This window comes from Microchirus variegatus, assembly GCF_963457635.1.
Source record: "Microchirus variegatus genome assembly, chromosome: 15".
Lineage (NCBI taxonomy): Eukaryota > Metazoa > Chordata > Actinopteri > Pleuronectiformes > Soleidae > Microchirus > Microchirus variegatus.
In genome coordinates this window covers 7,599,318-7,620,651 of record NC_139816.1, presented here as the reverse complement: position 1 = coordinate 7,620,651, position 21,334 = coordinate 7,599,318, and the positions used below count along the sequence as shown (strand labels likewise).

At 41.4% G+C, this 21,334-nt stretch overlaps 1 protein-coding gene across 2 annotated transcripts in view; it reads right to left on the bottom strand.

The window, feature by feature from the left end:
- Positions 1-21,334, bottom strand: part of oxsr1b (oxidative stress responsive kinase 1b) — a 41,210-nt gene that overhangs the window by 6,116 nt on the left and 13,760 nt on the right. The window contains exons 3-12 of one of the 2 annotated variants that reach the window (XM_083901974.1): positions 20,076-20,184; positions 13,978-14,119; positions 4,516-4,571; positions 4,228-4,337; positions 3,936-4,037; positions 3,308-3,441; positions 3,035-3,083; positions 2,491-2,556; positions 1,884-2,006; positions 1,534-1,611 (exon numbers count right to left, since the gene is read on the bottom strand). In XM_083901974.1, the coding sequence (XP_083758100.1) occupies positions 1,534-1,611; positions 1,884-2,006; positions 2,491-2,556; positions 3,035-3,083; positions 3,308-3,441; positions 3,936-4,037; positions 4,228-4,337; positions 4,516-4,571; positions 13,978-14,119; positions 20,076-20,184 (969 nt within the window). The remainder of the gene's footprint in view (positions 1-1,533; positions 1,612-1,883; positions 2,007-2,490; positions 2,557-3,034; positions 3,084-3,307; positions 3,442-3,935; positions 4,038-4,227; positions 4,338-4,515; positions 4,572-13,977; positions 14,120-20,075; positions 20,185-21,334) is intronic. The other variant, XM_083901975.1, reaches the window with a different exon arrangement.

Genomic DNA, 21,334 nt, shown 5'->3' with positions numbered 1-21,334 from the left:
ATAAGGTGCAACTACTGTTGAGTGGTGCTGATGTGTCTTTAAAGATAAGTTATGTCTGCTATCAGGACGTCAGGTTAAATCATGTGCTGCTAACTGAGTGGTAAACGAGGCATAATCTGGAGTAAAATTTTCCCTTTAAGTTTTAGATTTGAAAACCTTAGAAGCAGAGTAAGTCAGAGGAAAGTTAAAAACAGCAACGTAGAGAAGAACAGATGCCAAAATGAAGACAAACTGACAAAAGTGACTGGTATTCAGGTTGAAATATGATTATATATCAGTTTTCAGTTCAGTTTGCCAACACGTAGCCAGTAGCAAAGCAGCAGGAAAGCAGCAGAGCTGTTTCAAAGAAAACAATTTGAATGCCTCGATGATGATTGGATCAAACATCCGAAAACTTAAAAAGGACGATGGACAATTTGGCTTGTGTTGATTAAAAGTCGATTAATAGTAAAATACATGAAAACAAAGCAATTTAGAAAAAAGAAGTTGAAATACAGATGGCTTCCAGGAAAGGTAACTCTCACTTTTATTAGTGTATAATTATAGATATAGACATCCTAGGCCCTAAATTATTAGAGCTGAAACTAACGATTAAAGTCTCGATTAATCGTTTGGTCAGTGTTTGTCAAACAAATGCTCCACAAACCAAACGTATTCTTTGTTATGTGGAGCAAAGAAATGAAGAAAATATTCACTTTTAAGACACTAAAACAATCAGAAATCTTGTTTTAATCATGAAAAAGCTTCAAACCGATTAATTGATTAACTTAGTAATCGATTAATAATCGATTAATCGTTTCAGCTTTATAAATTATACAGCTTAATGGCGCCATATGTAAGAATGTGGCCAAAAACGGTTACTACACTCAAATTCAAAATGAGGTCTATTAGGTTTTGTTTTCTCCGCCATTGTAACTCAGATCTGGCATCCCGTGGTTGCTCGGCAGCTGAGACTATACTGACTGCAATGATTGGTAGACGGCGGTAGGTGGCGCCACATGCCAAAACATGATGTCAAAACATAAACATGATTTGCAGTCTGCAAAATATTTTTTTTTTTATGCAATTTATTTATTTTGTCTGTACTGTTGTTGTTGGTGAGTTCAGTTTGTTATATGAACATTATTCCTGAGTCTCTGCGACATATTAGGAGGATTTTATGGCCAGTTGTTTTAGATTTATTACATAATGCACCTTTAAATGTTGTTGTTTTTTGTAAAAACTATCACTAAAATGTGCTAAATGTCTTCTCAGACAAACCCATTGCACAACTTAGTCTGGTGATTGCTCGTCATCTCCTGATAAAGTAAACGTGTAAGCTGGTTAAACAACTCACTTTAAATCAAGTTTATCTTCCGTACAATTACATTAAATGTGTTATATTTAATTATTTAATTAATTTAGCCAAATGAGTGCACATATTTTAGTGTATTATAATAGCGTTGATGTATTTAAATGTCTAAAACAAGCCTGCAGAGAGAGTACTTCCGTGTTAGGGGAACGCCATCTGTATTTATGAGACAAGTGAACAACCCTGGACGCAGGCAGCTCGAGTGGGTAGGAGAAGCGCACTTGACGCCTGGGGGCGCTAACAGGCTTCACCTGCTGCTCCTTGGCCATCAGACAGAACACACACACAAACACACACACACATGGAGGGAGACTCAGTGGAGAGGCAATGGACAAACATGCTACAGCACAGACATGAAAATGACACGTGTAAAACAAGAGTCCGGCGATTCAAAGGGACGAGAACATGTGGGCTGTACGGTTACAGTACATCAACAACAGTGTTAACTGTGTGTGTGTGTGTGTGTGTGTGTGTGTGTGTGTGTGTGTGTGTGTGTGTGTGTGTGTGTCGGGCTGTTGCGGGTGCATCTCACCCTTAAGGCAGCAACAGCAGCTTTGCCCTCCTCACTTTCTTCATCCAGCTCGTCGTCGCTCCATTCCCATTCTCCATCCTCCGTTTTATGTAGCCGCCCACTGGAACCTGGCACTCGACGTACCTGACAAACAATAGTACCCGTTACAGCTGCTGCTCTTATATATTTACTTTATCTGTCTATATTTTAATAATTTAACTATTTTTGTATCATTTATTGCTGCCATTTTACACAGTTTGTGTCCATTTCTTTGTATTTTATGTTTTTAATATGTGTCTTGCAGCAAAGAGAGCGTTACCAACTAAATTTCTTTGTGGAAGCACAATGACAATAAAACGTCCTTATAGTGTATCGTTGCGAGTGACCTGGAAATTTAAAGGTCCAGTGTGTAAGAATTAGTGACGTCTAACGGTGAAACTGCAGAGTACAACAAATGGTGGCCTCTGCGAAACAAGTCCTTTGTTAAAAGTACATATAAACGGCCTTTAAAGTGATTATACACTTATAATAATTGGTAGTACATTCAATTTCTCCCAATAAATCACACACTGGAGCTTTAAAGTGTTTTTAAACCACCCTAACTAATTGATATTATGCTTGCTCTTACCCTTTTTGACCTCTCCGTTATTGTCGGCGCCCTCTGAAGTAACTTCTCATTTAAATACTCGTGGGTCTATGAGAAAGAGAAGAAGAAAAATTAAAGCCTTTAACATCAAAAACACATTTTTATGTCATATAAAAATATATTTAATATATTCATATAAAAAAAGCCTACTTTGAACCCCACAGTCCCACTGTAAAAGTGATTTTAGTTGATATCAATCATACTCTCTTGATGAAGAGCGAAAAGATTTCCTAGCCTGCCCCCTGCTGGACATACAGAATATTGGGGGGGATTCCTTCTGACCAGCAGAAGCAACCAGGCTGTATTTGGGTCTGTGTGACTCGATCAGCCATCAATGTGGTTGCTCCAGCTGCTCGAGATCAACTGCCTCACCTTTGCCTTCTGTTAGAAACAGATCTGCACGGCTGATGATGATGAGGAGGACATTTAGAATGAACTCATATTTGTGTACTAAAGAAAACCATGACATAAAGAATATGCACACACAAAAAATGTCTCAGAAGCAGAGGGAGACATGAACGCATACCTTTGCTTTCTGAAAGAATTTATGCTTCAACAGCTCTGAGGAAGTTGGCCTGAAAAACAAACAAAAACAGCAATAATAACAATGAATTAGCTTTTATAAACCCAGAGACAGACATTGTGACATTATGTTTCGCAGAACCACTGAAGCATTAAGTGAAAGTGTTCAGATCAATAACAAACAATTGTGTGCCGTTGCATCCACACTGTACAATTACTACACAGCAAACATAACATACAAGAATTATTGATGATCAAAAAGCAGTCCAGCTGGCACCTTTTCTCTGGGTCCTTTTGTAGACACATGGAGATCATCTTCCTGAAGGACTTTCCATATTTCTTCACCATCTCCTTGTCCGTGATGCCGGTCTCCAGGAGCGGGGGGTCGTTCTGCAGCGTCAGCATCAACACCTGCAAACACACGATAAATGTCCAATAGGGGTGGGGGGGGAAATCGATTCACATAGGAATCACAATTCTAATCATCCATGATTCTGAATCGATTCATAAACTTCAAAAAGTTTCTATTTTGAAAAACCACACAAAACACCAGTTTGTGTTATTTGTGCACAGTTTATTTTTGTAACTTCTGGGAGAAATAGGTAGCTAGTCTAATGTTTTATTTATGCAAGTTATTTTTTTGTACAGTAAGTAAGTTTTTATTTGTTTTGAATGAATAAATGTTAACTTTTGTCTTAAGTTTGCCTTTGTGTGATTACATTATCACATTATCGTATGCAAACTGTATTGTTTTGATGCCATAATTTGCCTTAACACATTGCATCAATTTTTGAATCGAGAATCGATCGTGAGCCACCCAAAAGATTCACATTCCTAACGTCCAACATTATTTACTGCACATTTCTATTCAAGTTGAGATTGATCCTGCGTCGTTTTCCTCTCACCTTCATTGGTGGGTATTTGTGATAAGGTGCGGCGCCCGTGGCGAGCTCAATAGCTGTGATTCCAAAACTCCAAATATCTGCTTTAAAGTCGTAGCCCTTCACCTGCAGAGACAGAAATCACAATTACATTTGTTTTCAACACTCTAAATATGAAATATTTGTTCCTAGAAATGTATTAAAACAAATATTGGTCAATTTAAATAAGCGTCTGTGTTTGACTGCTCTGAATAAATAGAAGAAGACAGAAGTTAGGGGACGAGAGGTCGTAGTGAGGTGAAGAAAAAAAAACAACCTGCTCCATGACTTCTGGAGCCATCCAACACGGTGTTCCCACAAACGTCTTGCGCACTTTATTGCGAGTCATGTCACCACCTGTTGCTAGAAAGGCACTGACGCCAAAGTCTGAAGAAAAAGAAAAAGTATGTCAATAACACGACTGCCAAGAAGGTAAACTTTCCTCCTCGGTGCCTCCTGTGCATGAATACACATGGAGGGGTAAATGAGATTGCAGCACGGGAGCAAGTTTAAGTCAGAAGTGACAGGTTTTTGAAAAAGGTGGAGTTGCCTTGCGGCTAAATACCTGCGATTTGCACAGAGCCGTCGTCCCCAAGGAGAATATTTCCAGCCTTGAGATCTCTGAAAGACAAACACATTCATTAAACATAAGTGTCTCGAACGAGGAGCTGTCTGTTCTTCCAAGAGGTAAATTTAAAAAAGTAAAAGGCTCGAGAAGAAATTAAGTTAAAATGTGTGAAAGATTCGTTCATTGCTACAGACTGTGAGTTTAGTATTCAAACACACCCACACACACACTATGATTTTAATTTGTTCAGCTCTGTTCAGCCTCCTCTGGTGGTGATAAGACGATTCAACAGGGAAAAGTGTGTCTGACTGCCTGTCTGCCTCTACACACACACACACACACACACACACACACACACACAAGGTTCGTGATTGGGCATAATGTCCCCACAAGGAAAAATGTCCCCACAAAAAAGGTGTTTTGCCAGTGGGGTGGTCCACACAAGCATAGAAAGACAAGAACACACACACAGAGACGCACGCAGACACATCTACATGCATTTATCACATTGTGGGGACCACATTTGTGATCGGGCATAATGTCTCCACAAGGAAAAATGTCCCCCCAAAAAAGGTGTTTTGCCAGGGGATGGTCCACACTAGCATAGAAAGTGTGGACCATGTTTGGATATAAGGCTTTTTGCCTGCACCCTTTCCCTGCTCTACCACTGTATACTTTCTAACATTCTCTCTAAAAGACGCTGCTTACAAATAATTAAGTCGTGCAGTCATAAAGTTAGGCACTGTAGCTTTAAATCATATTTAAAAAACGTATTTTCTAATGAACCCCAAGGCAGATCATACACATGCACTGACAGTGATTCAAAACAGCCGAGCATTTCACCTTGCTACCAGACGGGGGCAGTGGAGTACAAAGCATGAAGCTTTTATCTTTTTAGCATCACTGAAAATATATATATATAGAGAGTATTCAGTATTAGAGCTTCTAAGAAACAAAGCCTCCTTTTATCATCATATTATTATAATTCAATCCATATAACTCGTGGTTCAAATGCTGTAAATATAAACGTTGGGGTTGGGAAGATTTACCTGGTAATGCTCCATAAAGTAAAAAATAAGAATAAAAGTTGGCTGTTTGGCTTGAGAAGCCCTTTTTTTCCCCACAGCTACAAGCAACAAGTAGAGTCTTAACCAGCAGCAGCCGACTGCAGGGCGCACAATGCACTGAGAGGACTCAAGAGTTTGCAGGTCAGAGTTCACGTGTTTGACTAAATGCTTCTGAAGGGCTGAGAGTGTACTGCACACGGCCCAGCAGATCTCCTAGAGCCAGGAGGAGGGGAGTGGTTAACAGTGAGCCTCAGAGGAAAGAAATGGAACATACAGTATGTGACATATTGGAACCATAGGCTGCAAGCACAAAATGGGGATTGTAGGGGGGAATAGTAAAAGCATCCAGACGCAGGGTGAGATACTACACAGTGTTGATGTGTTTGAAAACTGCTTTTTTCCCCACCGCTTTTAACGTCTACTAACTCATAAAGATCTGGTTTAGATCTGGATAAAGTCAGTGCATCAACACAAGAGTTTGTTCTACTATCCTCTTCTTCCCTGTGGTGATTTGAACTGTACACTTTCATAAGTGTAACCACATGACTGCCTGTTATTGAAATGATATCATTCCTCCCGTGTAATGTCTCATTTATTGGGTGTTTTCGAAGGCTGCAGTCTCCCAATCAAAAGTGTGATGATATTACAGCTGAAACAATGACGCGATGATTAATCAATTACTAAATTAAAGGTGCATTATGTAATAAATCTAAAGCCACTGGCCATAAAATCCTCCTAATGTGTCACAGAGACTCAGGAATAATGTTCATATAAAAAACTGAACTCACCAACAACAACAGTACAGACAAAATATTCGCATTAAAAAACACATTTTGCGGGCCGCAAATCATGTTTATGTTTTGAAATCATGTTTTGGCATGTGGCGCCACCTACCGCCATCTACCAGTCATTGCAGTCAGTAGAGTCTCAGCTGCTGAGCAACCACAGGTTGCCAGTTACGTCTGACCTACAATGGCAGAGAGAACGAACACCTAAAAGACCTCGATAATTTGAATTGGAGGGCAGTAACCATTTTTGGCCACATTCTTACATATGGCGCCTTTACTCGTCAGTTTGAAGTTTTGTTCATGATTAAAACAAGGTTTCTGATTGATTTAGCTTCAGCATCATCATTTCCAGGTTCGACAAACACTGATCGACGTATTTTTTTTAGCATTTTCTGACATTTTATGGACCAAACGGCCAAACTTCAAGTGGCTCTGCAGGTTGAATGGGACAACATCCCCCAGGCCACTATCGACAACCTGGTGATGTCCATGCGTCGCCGGTGTACCACTCTGCGTGAAGCTAATGGTGGACACACACGTTATTGAAGTTTGTGAACTTGGATCATCGACCCCCATTGTGTTCTTCCTGCCATTACTCCAGGACTTTTGTTTTGAAATTGATCCTAATGCTCGCAAATGAAAGCCACTTTATTGATAAAGTTGTACTGTTATTTTTGGATAGTTACTCTGTTTTGTCAACAATAACTACAAGTTTTTCTTCGTGCGTTTATATTTTTGTTGAGTGTATAAAATAAAGATTTTTTTGGGTTGACTTACAGCACCGTCCATGTCGTCTCTAAACTGTGGGGAGAGAGACTCCTGTCCAGTACATGTGGCATTTATGCATTCATATCTCGTTGAGGTCAATTATGTAACTGCCAGACAAGGGAGAGGATGCAGAGGATGGTCAAGGGTGTATGAAAAAGGGACAAAACAGTCTTTGCTTGTGGCTTTAAAAAAAAAAAAAAAAAAGAGAGAAAAAAACCCAGTCTGCTGACGTAGAGACAACTGTGCTTGGTGGCTCACCCCACTGTCAATCTGAAGCTGCTCACATAACAGCGAGGTGACATCAGGTAATGTCGCAGTGTCTTCACCTTTTCTAGCACTCACTTCGATCATCCCCGCCAACCTTTTGGTGTTAGCTTGCACAATAGCGGACAATTTATAACTCGTAATTTGAGATGCTGCTTTTTAAAGGATGCGACGGGTGAACAAGGCATGTCTGAGAGGATCCCAAAATACTTTGTTTGCGCAACCCCTGATTCAGGGTTTAGCACGGGCCAGAGGTACTACACTACCGTTCAAAAGTTTAGGTGTCCTTATTTTTGAAGGAAAGGCACTTTTTTCAATGAATATAACATTAAATGAATCAGAAATACACTATATACATTGTTAATGTGGTAAACAACGACGATTCTAGCTGCAAACGTCTTGTTTTTAATGGAATATGTACATAGGTGTATAGAGGCCCATTTCCAGTGTTCTAATGGTACATTGTGTAAAAAACCCTTGTGCAATTATGTTAGCACAGCTGAAAACAGTTCTGCTGGTTCTTTATTTAGAATAAAAATGATTTTTTCTAATCTTGTCAATGTCTTGACTATATTTTCTACTCATTTTGCAACTCTTTGGGTGAATAAAAGTGAGAGTTTTAATGGAAAACACAAACTTTTGAACAGTAGTGTATATTGTGAGTAAAGCCTTGACCAATTACCCCCAAGATCTGCTCACTTATTATCTCACCCTTTCATTTTCGTTTGCAGAAAGAGGAACAGCTAGTGAAGTGAGGAATTTAAGCTTGTACATCCATTGCAGCTACTGTATGTGATGAGAGAAACACCCCAAGGTTTACAAACTTATCTTAATGAGAGGATAATAAAAGTCAATATCTATTGATATGTAGGCCAAGAACACAACTCTCCAATAGTTAGGTATTGAGCAGGAGATGTGTGCTTGTGTGGCATAATTTGTCTTTGTCAGCATCAACAGGAGCCCTGCGGACGTCTTTACGGCCAACTCAGCACGTTGAAGAAAGATCGCGGCGTCTACAACCAAACGAACAACCAAACCCCAACCCTAACCCTAACCCTAAGCCGCTTGCAACTCTGAACGTAGCTCCTTGCGAGCTAAAATGCTAACAATGACATAAAAGTGGGGACTAAATAAAAGAGAAAGAATAATAAGACTCTTTAAATGTTGGATCCTGGGTTTACAAGTCAGTCATCAAGCTCCTTCAATTACCAGGAGTGATGGAGGCGATCTGATTGCATCACTCCTGCATTGATTCAAGATTATGGTTCACTGCAGCACATTGTAATGCTCTGAGTAAAAAAGCTGCAAAGTGCAGACAGTCATTAACATTCACAAGAGAGGAGGAAGAGGAGGAGGAGGAGGAGGTGGTGACACAATGCACCATGTTCAAAGAAATACTGTAGTGGAGAAGGGGTGGAGAAAAAAAACAACCTGCAGTTAAAGTCTAAGCTACCTACTCATCATCATATGCTACAATATTAGGCGAGACATGAATTCATATATTTCTTTGTCGTTGAAACTGATCAAAAACACTGGCCCGATAACCACAAATTCATTACATTTAAACGACGCCTGTGATCCGCCTTCATATTTATGACCAACTGAAATGATACCCAGGCAGTAGCCAGGTGGGGAATAGGCAGGCTATGAAACTGTCCAGGAGATTTACCATTCTCATCTGGCAGCCGCCTCGCACCTTTTAACTCCACCAGCACCACCGAGTCACCTCCTGTGACATCACATCCTGGTGCCAGGGCTCACGGTGCCTCTAAAAGGGCCGTAAAAGAGGGTTTATTGAGACGCCCTGTAGGGAGAAGAAATACCTTGTCCCTTTTAGCCTCAGAAATAGCTTCACTCTGCTCCTATAGTTTGCTTTTTCCATACTGCTGACTGGCACCGTCATCCCTTTTAGAGCTGAAACGATTAATAATCAACGACTAAATTAATCGTCAACTATTTTGATAATCGATCAATCGGTTTGAAGCTTTTTCCATGATTAAAACGAGGTTTCTGATTGTTTTAGCTTCTTAAAACGAATAATTCGTTTCTTTGCTCCACATAACAAAGAAGTCATTCAAACTGAATCATTTTGGTTTGTGGACAAAACAAGACATTCGAGAACATCGTCATTTCCAGGTTTGACAAACACTGATCAACATTTTATGGACCAAACGATTCATCGAGAGAATAATCGTTAGGTTCAGCTCTAATCCCTTTACCAACTGTCTTATTTCCTATTTTTCAATTGTCTCTCAGTGGAAGCATAACTGAAGCCATTATCTGATTATTATTATTATTATTATTATTATTATTAAAACACATGGGAAAAAGTAATATACAGAAGAAAGATATTAGGTTTCAAAATGAGTGGGAGCATGCCACATGTTCTTGAGTCACTTTCTAATCATTAACATAGGTGATTTCATAAGATTCAACACCAAGAAGAGAGCGGTATTCTTCTCTGCTGTCATGTGGATAGTAACTACCTGCTGCTCAACTTAGAGAACCGGTGTCACCTTTGAATCACAGATTTTCCAGGACGCTGTGAACGCGGAGGTGGAGCAGTTTGCCGTCTGGTGGTAAATGTCTCCGCTCGTCGCCTACAGCTCAAAACTGCCAGACTCTAATTGCTTTCCTGCCATCCTGGGCTGGATGGAACGTGTCATGTGATGCTTTTTTTTATTTTCTTCCTCTCTCCTAACTTGTCTTCACCCACTTGACTGATCTCCATCGCCCCGGAGGCTCCGACTCATATGATCCAGCTTACAGGGACAAAACGCACACAACCATATGTGCACAACAAGTTTCAACTGACCTCAGCCTCTTCCCCCCTCCGCCCCTCGCTCAGCATGTCATTGATTTTCAGTGCTCACATTTCTCTTCTTAGGTCACACCTTAAGAAAATGTGGTTTGACAGATGTGATGAAGGAAATACCTTATTATTCATCAGGCAGCAGAGCTATAGGCACGTCAACCTTAAAGTTGCATTATGCAATAAATCTAAAGCAACTGGCCATAAAATCCTCCTAATATGTCACAGAGACTCAGGAATAATGTTCATATAACAAACTGAACTCACCAACAACAACAGTACAGACAAAATATTTGCAGACTGCAAATCATGTTTATGTTTTGAAATTATGTTTTGGCATGTGGCGCCACCTACCGCCGCCTACCCATAATTGCAGTCAGTAGAGTCTCAGCTGCCGAGCGACCATGGGTTGCCAGTTACGTCAGAAAACGAAACCTAAAAGACCTCGCTATTTAGAATGTTGATGTAGTAACCGCTTTTGGCCACATTCTTACATATGGCGCCTTTAAGAATAATCACTTACTTCTCTCCAGCACTGACGGATAACCGTGTCAACAATATGCTGGAAGTGGACACTTTAAAAACGCTGTGGCAGACGTGTACTTTTAATTAACACAGTAATATAAATAGTGTGTATTCTTCATTATCTAGTTCTAATTCTCATTTAAAGTTTCTTTTGGATAAAGCAGTTTTAATTAGAAGGTTAATGAGCCGATAATATCATTGTCTCTCAGCTTCATTTACATGACCGATGACAATACATCCCTCTTCCAAGCCTCGAGTCTTCAATCAAGCCTCTCTGTGTTTTCCTTCATTGGCATGCTATCGAGAAAGCTGCTCAGCACTTAACCAAGCCAAAAACCAATGCATTATTTACACATGTAGCCTATTCCAGGCTCTATGTGTGTGTGTGTTTGTTTGTTTGCCAGTGGGAGAAAAAAAAAGAAGAGGCATATGAAAAACTGAGTGATGAATATTAAATACAGAGGAGGTAGTGTGATGGCTTCTACAGTCACTGTGTTGACTGGGTTCATTGTAACGGGGACTAAATCCCGGTCTTGAAAAAGGCTTAGAAGGGGAACTTTCAGCAACACATTTCCTGTGGCATGCAAAACCTGCCATTGACACATTCCACTTATATACATAAAGTAACTCTTGAAGATTATCAGCTCTGAAGTGGTATGCGGTAAGACTATTTACAGCCGTTTCAGACTCAAAGCTGAGGGTTTGTGTTATGTAACAGGTAGAGGTGGACCCAATCGATTTAGCCGATTAAGCGGCTCAATTAGGACATTTTATCGGCATCAGATGACCCATCCGTGGCTGGTGATGAAGTGAGTGTACATATGGTTTTCTTCTAGTTATTCATCAGAAAAATAACGGTTCTAAATCTCCATCCAATGAAACAATGCAGACTGCTCGTGTGAGTAATGTGGAGTTCACAGGGTACGGAGCTCAGAGGTGCATTCAAGGAACATTGCAAACACACATACATGTGTCACATATGGAATGGTCAGGTATTTCAATCTTTTTAATAATATTGTTTATATGTTATTGCAAATTGTCTTAAAAAAAATATTTTTTATGTTTTTTTGCCATAAATGTAAGAGGCTATCTGCTGATTAATCGGCTATTCGTGCTTCAAACTATCATTATTTAAAAATCCACTATGTATTGACCTCTTGAAACAATGAAAGATAATAAATGTGTTTCATTTAGAAGCCTTCTTTAGTGGTAAACCATAAACATCATTAGTGCTGCTGCTTCTTCTTCTTCTGGAGCACTTGTCGCAGCTTAATTGGTGAATTCTGCAGCACTCGTCTCTTTACAGATCTCACTGATACTGCTGACCTTTAGTGGAGTGGAAAGAGGCTGTCTGAAATCACCACTTGCAGACTACAGTCTGTATCTATAAATGAATGTGCATAGGCTGCTGGAGATTGATGGAGAAGGAAGACATATTTTGTCAAAGGAAAATGGGAAAACAAAATGACAGATGCCACATAACGATGGAGGCGCACATCAGGGCGCTCCCGTCCATTAACTGCCAATATTTGTTCTACATACTTTGAACAGAAGTTCAGGACAATCGATCAAAGGAAACAAACCTCTCGAGACATCTCTATTCACAGCTAGAATTAATTCACTGAAAAAGATGGTGGAAAGTGGAAGCAGCCTATAAATAAACACCCCCAGATTCCTGTGATAGTTAAAGCCTAATCACGTAAAGCACTATGACAGGCATTCAAGAGAAAGCTACTTCTAAGGTGGGAATAGAAAGACCATGATGTGGCAACTTTGTTGTGACTCAGACACTGCAACCAAAACAACTGTGCAGCAGAAAGCACCAAGAAACAGGAGGTATCAGCAGGAATAATGACATTCATTTGCCTTGAACATCAACTGCTGTCTGCTGTGGAGGATAAAGTGCTCGGGTGATTTGTGTCCTACTTGGATTCACAACCATACTCTGCCATAAATATTTCCCTGATTTATACCTGCTGAGGTTCGTTCTACTCAACAGTGTGTGTGTGTGTGTGTAGCCTTGTGAAGGACAACATCAAAGTCTTAAGGGCAAAGGGTGAATTCATTAAAAGAAAAAAAAAAAAAAAAGTGTTAAAAGTTCAAAAGCCACTGGAATCGTTCCATGACATATGGACTTGTTTGGTCCATATGTTTCATCGGTCCAATCTGTGAGCCTGTTGTGCTGATCCAAGGTGAGAAAACCTGATTTACACATTTTGTTCCAGCATTTCTTTGTGCCAATTGTGCGCAAATTGAGAGCAGAAAACAAGCAAATAAATATTGAATGTGTTTCAATTCAGAAGTCATTCATATTGCATGTATATCTACCTTTGGCTTAAATTATTTCACAAGAGAATGACAGTGAGCCATCAACGAGGCCGAGTCTAAACTAATAGAAAATAGTCGAGCACTAAATACAAATTGACTAAATAATAAAACATTTCTTCTCATAATTTAAAGTATGATAAAAGGATATTTAAAGATGCATTATGTAATAAATCTAAAACAACTGGCCATAAAATCCTCCTAATATGTCACAGAGACTCAGGAATAATGTTCATATAACAAACTGAACTCACCAACAACAACAGTACAGTTTTGAAATCATGTTTTGGCATGTGGCGCCACCTACCGCCGTCTACCAATCATTGCAGTCAGTAGAGTCTCAACTGCCGGGTTGCCAGTTACGTCAAAAAAACGAAACCAAAAAGACCTCGGTATTTTGAATTTGAATGTAGTAACCATTTTTCGGCCGCATTCTTACATATGGCACCTTTAAAGGATTGCTCTCAGGGTCCCCCTACTGTTGGGAAACAGCATTGTCCGTTAACATAATTATGTCCGGTTACAACAAGTTGTTGTAATATCAAAATGATCTTGGAGACATCACTTGAGGGTCAAAATCCTACATTGTGTTGTCAATAGTTCTGATTTAATCACAAGTAAATTTAATCTACAGCCATCTATCATACACAGTAACCTATGAGTCATGTGGTCGCACCTCAGCACTGTGTTATTACTGCAATGCTGACAAAAATAAATCAAACATAAAATACACAGACACTGGCATAAAATCGCAATGTTAATGTACCAAAGATGGAAGACCTAAATATTAGTACATCACACAAGTTATACATTTCCGCTCCATAAACGCTGAAGGTGAAACCTAAAAAAAGGCCTCACGTACTTCACCGTGTCAGTTTTATTAGGAGTGGAGGACAACAAGCCCCGTTACCTGTGGATCTGTCCGTTCTTGTGCAGATACTCCAGGCCTTCGAGCACGTCTTTCAACACGGTGGCTATGCTGGCCTCGTCCAGGACGCCTGTCTTGTGTTCACCTCGAGAGATGATGTGCTTGATCACGTCCAGCACGGAGCCTGGCAAAAACAAAACAAAAAAACACCAAGATTGTGAACGCAGAATAAAACTCTAAGCTTCTGGTCTTGATTTTTTAAATCACTGAGAGAGTCACTTTGAGTCAGCCTGGCCAATATCAATCATTTAGCCTCGTCTAAACCAAACGTCTTTATGAAAACACATACTTCCTGGTGGATTGGCAGACATTCGCTCAAGATAATTCCTGTATAATCGTACATTGTTTGGATAAATTAGATGGATGTGGACATAAAAGATGTTTTTCCCCCCAACTGATGATTCAGCTGCATCAAATCGCTTATCCATAAACATCATCATAACCTTTCAGTTTGGCCATGGCACAACAAAGGGAAGGAATCAGAACAATCATCACTACACACACACTCTTTAAAGGGTAAAGCTGTCCTTGTTGTGCAGTCAATGTTTTAGGAGCAGGGTCCATTGATGGTGAATCTGATGACTGGATTTGAGCTCTGGATTTTTTTTTTTTGTTTAAACTTTTTCATTCATTCCACTTCGATGTGAAGCTCACAGCTGGGTTAATCAGATAATGTGGCAAGTTAAAGTCACCATGGCGACGGCCAGAGTCATTTCATTATTCGCTGTTTACAGTGCCGCACTGGGATATGACTCTCGATGACATCATCGTTCCAGTCTCTCTCTCTGCAGTCAAACACACAAATACAAACTGGGCTCAGGAGATATATTTGGACTGTATACTGTGTGTGTGTGTATCTGAACTCAAAGCTTTTCTAAAGCCCAATATATACTCCTACGTCAAGGCTCTCCGTTGGGCTCTGCGTTGTACTTGTACTGCGTTGATGGAGAGCCCAACGTATGGACATATTTTTTATATGTATATATATATACACACACCATGACGGAGAAGCATGAAGGCTTGAGGGGTCTCCGTGGTTACGCAGTCTGAGAAGTATAACGTGGCCTTAAGGAAGTACAGATCTGCAGTAGAGATAAGTGTGCAGGTCTACGTGAGGGGTCAATGGTCAAACTGTCAGTGAATGGAAAACTTGTGCAGGTCTGTTAACCGTCATGTCCGAAAAAAGACAGGTCACCATGTCTTCATCCGTCTACCTCCTGACGAACAAAGGAGCGCGACGCATGAAAAAGTTAAAAAAAACGCTGCCAGTGTATGATTTCCTTTGTGCGACTTTCCAAAGAATAAAGAATCTCTTGTGTGAAAAGAGGTTCAGTATTTGCATTGGGCCACGACAGAAGATTGGGTGACACTGGTGAACGGGGGGGACAAAGGAGAGAAGCAAATAGAATGCCACTTGCCTGACAAGCTTTATTGTGCTGCAGTGACACACAAGCACAAACATCACGCCGCCTGCCACGCTGTCTATCTGACCCTTCCTCTCTTGTTGCTCTCAAACACACACACAGCACTTGTAAACAAAAGCTGGAAATCGCCTTTTCAAGGTCTTGAAAATGCCAACCGTAAAAATTCCACGACTTTAATTGATTGCGTTTTTAGCAACCGTGAGAAGCTAAGGGTGTAAAGATATTTATTTGCTTCTTCACTTCAGACCATCCTCGCCTACGGCGCTCTCAGCTGAGCGCTTGGTGCATTACCCAGAGAGGCCACCTGAGACGAGACAGTGTTATTGCAGAGAGAGAGAGCGAGGCAGAGAAGGAAGGGAGAGAGACGGTGGGTTCAACGAGTTCTTCATGCAGCGCCAGTCGAAAAAATGTGATTCAGCAGCGAGGACGAAGACAGGAGACAAACCTGTTCAAAGAGGAGACAAGGCAGGAAAAGCAGCATGCGAGAGAGATAGTGATGCATCTGTGAATGAGTGAACGCTGGGAAGAAGCTGGAGGACAGCGTGTAGCCTCGGCTCTCTGATGATGTGACAGCGCTTTGAAGCTCAATGAGCGAAGGCGAGCTCGATTTCGCTTCTGATGTTCACCTGCTTGTCTGAGATTGCCGGCGGGAGGAGAAGAAGTGACAAGAAGTGACAGGCGACGATGAGAAAGCCAGTCAAAAAGAGCCCACGTCCCAATTACACGGGAGCTGCAGTCCTAATGGACCAACAAATGAAGTGATTAGAGGATGAAGTGTTGAAGTGGCTAATGTGTTGGACCTTATTCTTGCTCACTTAAGGCCACGTAATGCGTTATCCGACTGCATAACCACGGAGACCCCTCAAGCCTTCATACGCACTGCAATTTCCCGCCCGATCAGTAGGGGTCGCTACGCAAGGTTGTTGTGCTTTTGGCTACAGTGAGCAATGGCGTCCGAGAGAGAAAGATTGTTCCAAGTTTCCAAGTAATAATCAGCTTATCAGTCTACCACTATTAAAAAGGTAAACTACTATTTAAAGAGGCTAGAAAAATACTGGTAAAAAAAGGTGAAAGCAACCATTTATCATTTACTTCAAATTATACACTGATGAGGCTCCTTTAAGATGACACACACACACACACACACACACACTCAGCATGATGCAGGCTTTGGAGGATCACTAAATGCCAGCCTTGTCAGCCTCTTTCAAATTCGCCTGATTGAGCTCTTCACGCCTCATTAGGCTTTTATTTCAACGCGCCGACAACCGACTGACATGTTAACAATCCAGAGGTTCACTTTGCATGCGAGAGACTGAAGTGTACGGCAAGTGACACCTGTTGACTCCGGTTTGAACGGCGATAGTTCAAGGCTTAGAGTGAGAGGAGATAAATGCAGTCTTGACAGCAGACTGCTGTGGAGCAAGTAAATGTCAAATCGTTCTTTGAAACGAGTGCCAGATTAAGCGCTCTTTCTCGGGATTCCTCAATAACACCATTAACGTGTATAAAATCACCTGTAAAAGTATTTGATTTGATTTTCCTGGTCCAGACTGGGGGAGCAAAGAAAGAATGAGGTAGGAGGTGATGATGAGAGCTGTTGCCAACTGTGCTAAAGGATGATGGGGGAAGGCCAAGCAAAGAAGGAGGTGGAAAACAGAGGGCGGGGCATGGGAGTGGCTGTGACCAGACATGGGTGGTGTGAAGAGGTATTATTGTGTTCGTCGAAACCTTAAATATGTTAATAACTCTTTTAAGGAAGGTACATTTAAACAGAAGTGAAAGCAAAGGTAATTCCACACGATAGAATTTCACGGTATTGATTCGAGGAAACCATCAAAACTTCCCGTCAGTTTTGTGACAAATCACCCGGCTCCAAACACGACAGAGTAAGTGCTCAGCAGCAGAGACTGCAGGTCAGGAAAGACTGCACGTACTGTAAATCTCCTGGGAAAGACATTCCTCCGCTCGCGTTGGCATGACTCATAATCTCTCCCTGCTGGGTCTCGGTGGACGTCTCGCTCCAACGCAAAGTCCGCCAGAGACGGGGCTACGCGGCGCACTAATGAAACAGTCGTTCACATGTCACATTCAGAACAGGAATTTCCTGAAAAGTGCCGTGCCTACAGCGTGCAAGAGCTCAGCTCTACAGGTTTGGCCTTGAAAGGGTTGATCAAAGACCAAGACTTACTCGGCAGGGTGAACAACAGAACAGCACGTGATGTTAAGTCAAAGACACTGGAATATTTGGGACCCAGCAATAATATTAGCACTTGGTAATGCAATTATGTCATACCACACTGACAGATCTAACCCTATCAGTGACCAAGCATTAGATCTTTCAAATCCTGTAAATAATCAGGGCCTCCAAGGACAATTACTCCATCACACCCCATAGATGCTTAAAGCAAGGGTTGGCAAGTCTGGAAGGTGTAGCAAAAGGAGGGTACATCATCAAAGCTCGGCCACCAAGAGTCATTGTCTGTAGCTCAACTTCAGACAGGTATTGACTGCGCTTTATCCGCTACTTTATCTTTAGCGATAAACAACTGCACAAAGCAAATGATTCCAAATCACATTAAATGTGTTTCAGAAACCCAACCCTACCAATGGAATATATATATATAGATATATGTACACACATTATTTAGACATAAATCAGACACGTGTGGAAGTCCACCCTGGGGTACATGAACCTCTGCCTTGCTAATAATGTGCTAGTGAACCGTGGCGTCTGCCAATGGAACATACCATTAGTAAGTGCCATAAGCCGGTAAAACAGCCGGGGGAAATACCAACATTCTGAAGTGACATAAGACCGAGAAGTGGTACAAAAACAGAGGCGTCATCTCATATGTTTGTTACTCGCTGAGTGACACATGGTCTTTCATGAGACGCAACTGTTCAAAAGACGGCTTTGGGAAGACTCGGCTCTCTATAGCGGCTCTGATGGGTCATCGTTAAAGAATGAGACCTGCAGACATTAATTACACTGCTGCCTCACGGGTTGGCACTTTATGTACAAAACTTATCACTGTATAAATGTCAGGGCCTTAGTCACGTTGGCCGGTGAGCTGGTGAAAGCACAAGATACCAGTCGCAGTGCGGAAGGGTTTCTTACGCTCCATCAAACCAGAGTGGAGCTGGCCTTCTTCAGGGCTGGTAAACTCTGCCCTGTGGCGTGATGGTCTATAAACCTGACCTCATTTGGGCTTTTGTCTGCACGCCAGACGTTACCATGGCCATCATTCAATTACTCCACACAATAAAACTCGACATCAAGGGCCTCTGTTTACACTAGGATAAGAGGGGGAAGACGGAGGCCATCTTAAGCGGTGTCCACTCCTGCTGCGCGGCTCGCTGCTCGCTCAAGCGTCGCTGGGCGGGCACCGTGTCCTGGGCCCAGCTGCAAGGTGGCTGCCAAGCAGCTTGTGACTTCAGTGTACCGAGAGAGAGGCATGCCACCTGCGCACTCACTGCAGTGGGACGGGTGTTTACACAGAGACGGAGGCCCTGATGACATGGGTGAGTAAAATCAGAGCGCAAAGTGTGTGGTTGTATCCGTGTACACTTGTGCTTGTTTAATTAACTGTGAGAGACCAAAAAACAGCATGCACTGGATGCAAATTATTATTTTTTTGCCTCTGTGTATGGAGATGATGTTTTCGTAAAAGGGACTGCGGCGGGTGACTAAGCCATTTTTAAACCTTGTTAAAATAATGTTGTGATAATGAGTCGCAGTGCATCCACCGTTCCAGAGGGGGAGCTGCACTTCTGAGAGCTGACGTGCTAATTGGGTCACTTCCAGGTAGGGGTGGGGGGGGGGGAATCGATTCACATAGGAATCACGATTCTAATCATCCACGATTCTGAATCGATTCACAAACTTCAAAAATCTATTTTTTTGAAGTTGGCTGGCCAATCACAACACAGTTCTGTCTTCTGGGGGTGAGATTTCAGTCTGAAACAGCGTGACTGAAGAGAGCTTCGGTGAGGAGAGATTTCTATCGGCTCATTTACGGCATCTAGGAGGTTTTTGACCATAAAAACAAGTTTATGTATGTAAGTAGACCTCCATAACTCACATGTATGTGCGATAGGACCACTCTATAGGAGCTTTAATAATCGATTAATCGTGACAGCTCATGTCAAATATCTGGCCACAGATATCGTAATCTACAACAATACTGTTGAAATGAACAACACAATCAGAAGGAGGTGCAACCGTTGCATTTTCGGAGGTCTTTTACCTCCACTGAGGCCTCCTCATCGTGCTCCTCTCACTTGTTAATTGCAGCACTACCAGATGGATGCCATGACGCCAGCCTGTGGGCTGTTATTACCTCTGCCCTGTCATTAACTCCTGCACTCTACTATGTTAAAGCCCCGGAAAGAGCAGACGCTCGCACGGGACACAGTGAGGGATCGGCGCTGTCGCCTTCCCTGCAATCACACTTAACATCATCGATAGCAAGTGGACCGGCTCCTCCTGATGTCCATAACTCATCACGAGGGGGTCTGACCAGAACATCCTGGACCCACATCAGCCTCCCTGATTCTTCTCTGATGACTCTTTGTATTATTTTGTTTTTATTAGCATGTGATTAAACCCTCGTCTGTCAAGAATCAAGACAACAAATAAGAGTATTTACGTACCACCGCTGAGCAGCTTCATGACCAGCCAGAGTTCATCCTTTACCACAAACGAGGTGTAATAGGACACGATGTTGGGGTGGTGACACTGGCTCATGGCCTGGATCTCTTTCTGTTAGAGGGAGGAAAAAAGCACGAGTTAATCAGATTGGTGCAAAGCACCTGCAGTCTGTGTTAACTTTACATCAAGCTCGATTGCATTTTCATTGATCACACTCGTCACTAAATTAGCTTCAGATGCTGAAAAATGGAAGAGCTTGGGAAATGAGATGAGGCGTGAAACGCACAACGCAACCGGCATAATAATTTCATTTTCACTGAATATAAACAAGTGTCTGGCTAGGTGTTGAGAAAAGCCTGGAGAGAATAAACTCAATGCAGTGACAATAAACTAGCGCTGCTCTGACTTTGCAGCTATTTTTGAAATTTATAGTGATACTTAATATCTTAATGACATCGATAGTCAGTAGACAAATAGATTAGGTCGACGTAATGCATATCCAATATGCACACAACTGCTGGTATGTAGCTCTCAAAGGGATGCTCTCTCGCTCTGTGTGTGTGTTTGTGTGTGTGTGTGTGTGTGTGCTGTGAAAGCAGGAGAGCTGAGGTAATGCTGGCAAAGAATTCATCACTTCAGCAATACCAGACCCGTGGTCATTTGAGGATAAACTCGCAAGGAAAAGGGAAAAATCAAGCTTGGAGTAGGGAGAACAGATTCTCATAGTGTATTGTCTGCTTTCGGGTTCCTGCAACTCAATACTTGACTGAACTGTCATAATTCATTATGAAATAATAAGGTTATTATCAAAAGTTGAGTATCATGGGGATAGATATTAATGCAGTAAACGGTGCTTTAAATTAGAATTAGGAAATTAGAGGCTTACGGGCCTGGGAGACTTTGACAAATCAGAAGGCGGTTTAGGCCGCAGAAAAGCCTCAAATAAAAAGACAACATTTTCGCAATCGATTAATCTATCCATTATTTTCTCGATTAATCAATTAATAGTTTGGTCCATAAAATGTCCATAAAAAAAACGTTGATCAGAGTATGTCAGACTTGGAAATAACGATGTTCTCGAACATCTCGGTCTTGTTTTTGTCCACAAACCAAAAATGATTCAGTTTTAATGATTTCTTTGTTATATGGAGCCAAGAAACAAAGAAAATATTCACATTTAAGAAGCTAAAACAATCAGAAAATCTTGTTTTAATCATGAACAAAGCTTCAAACCGATTCATCGATTATCAAAATAATTGGC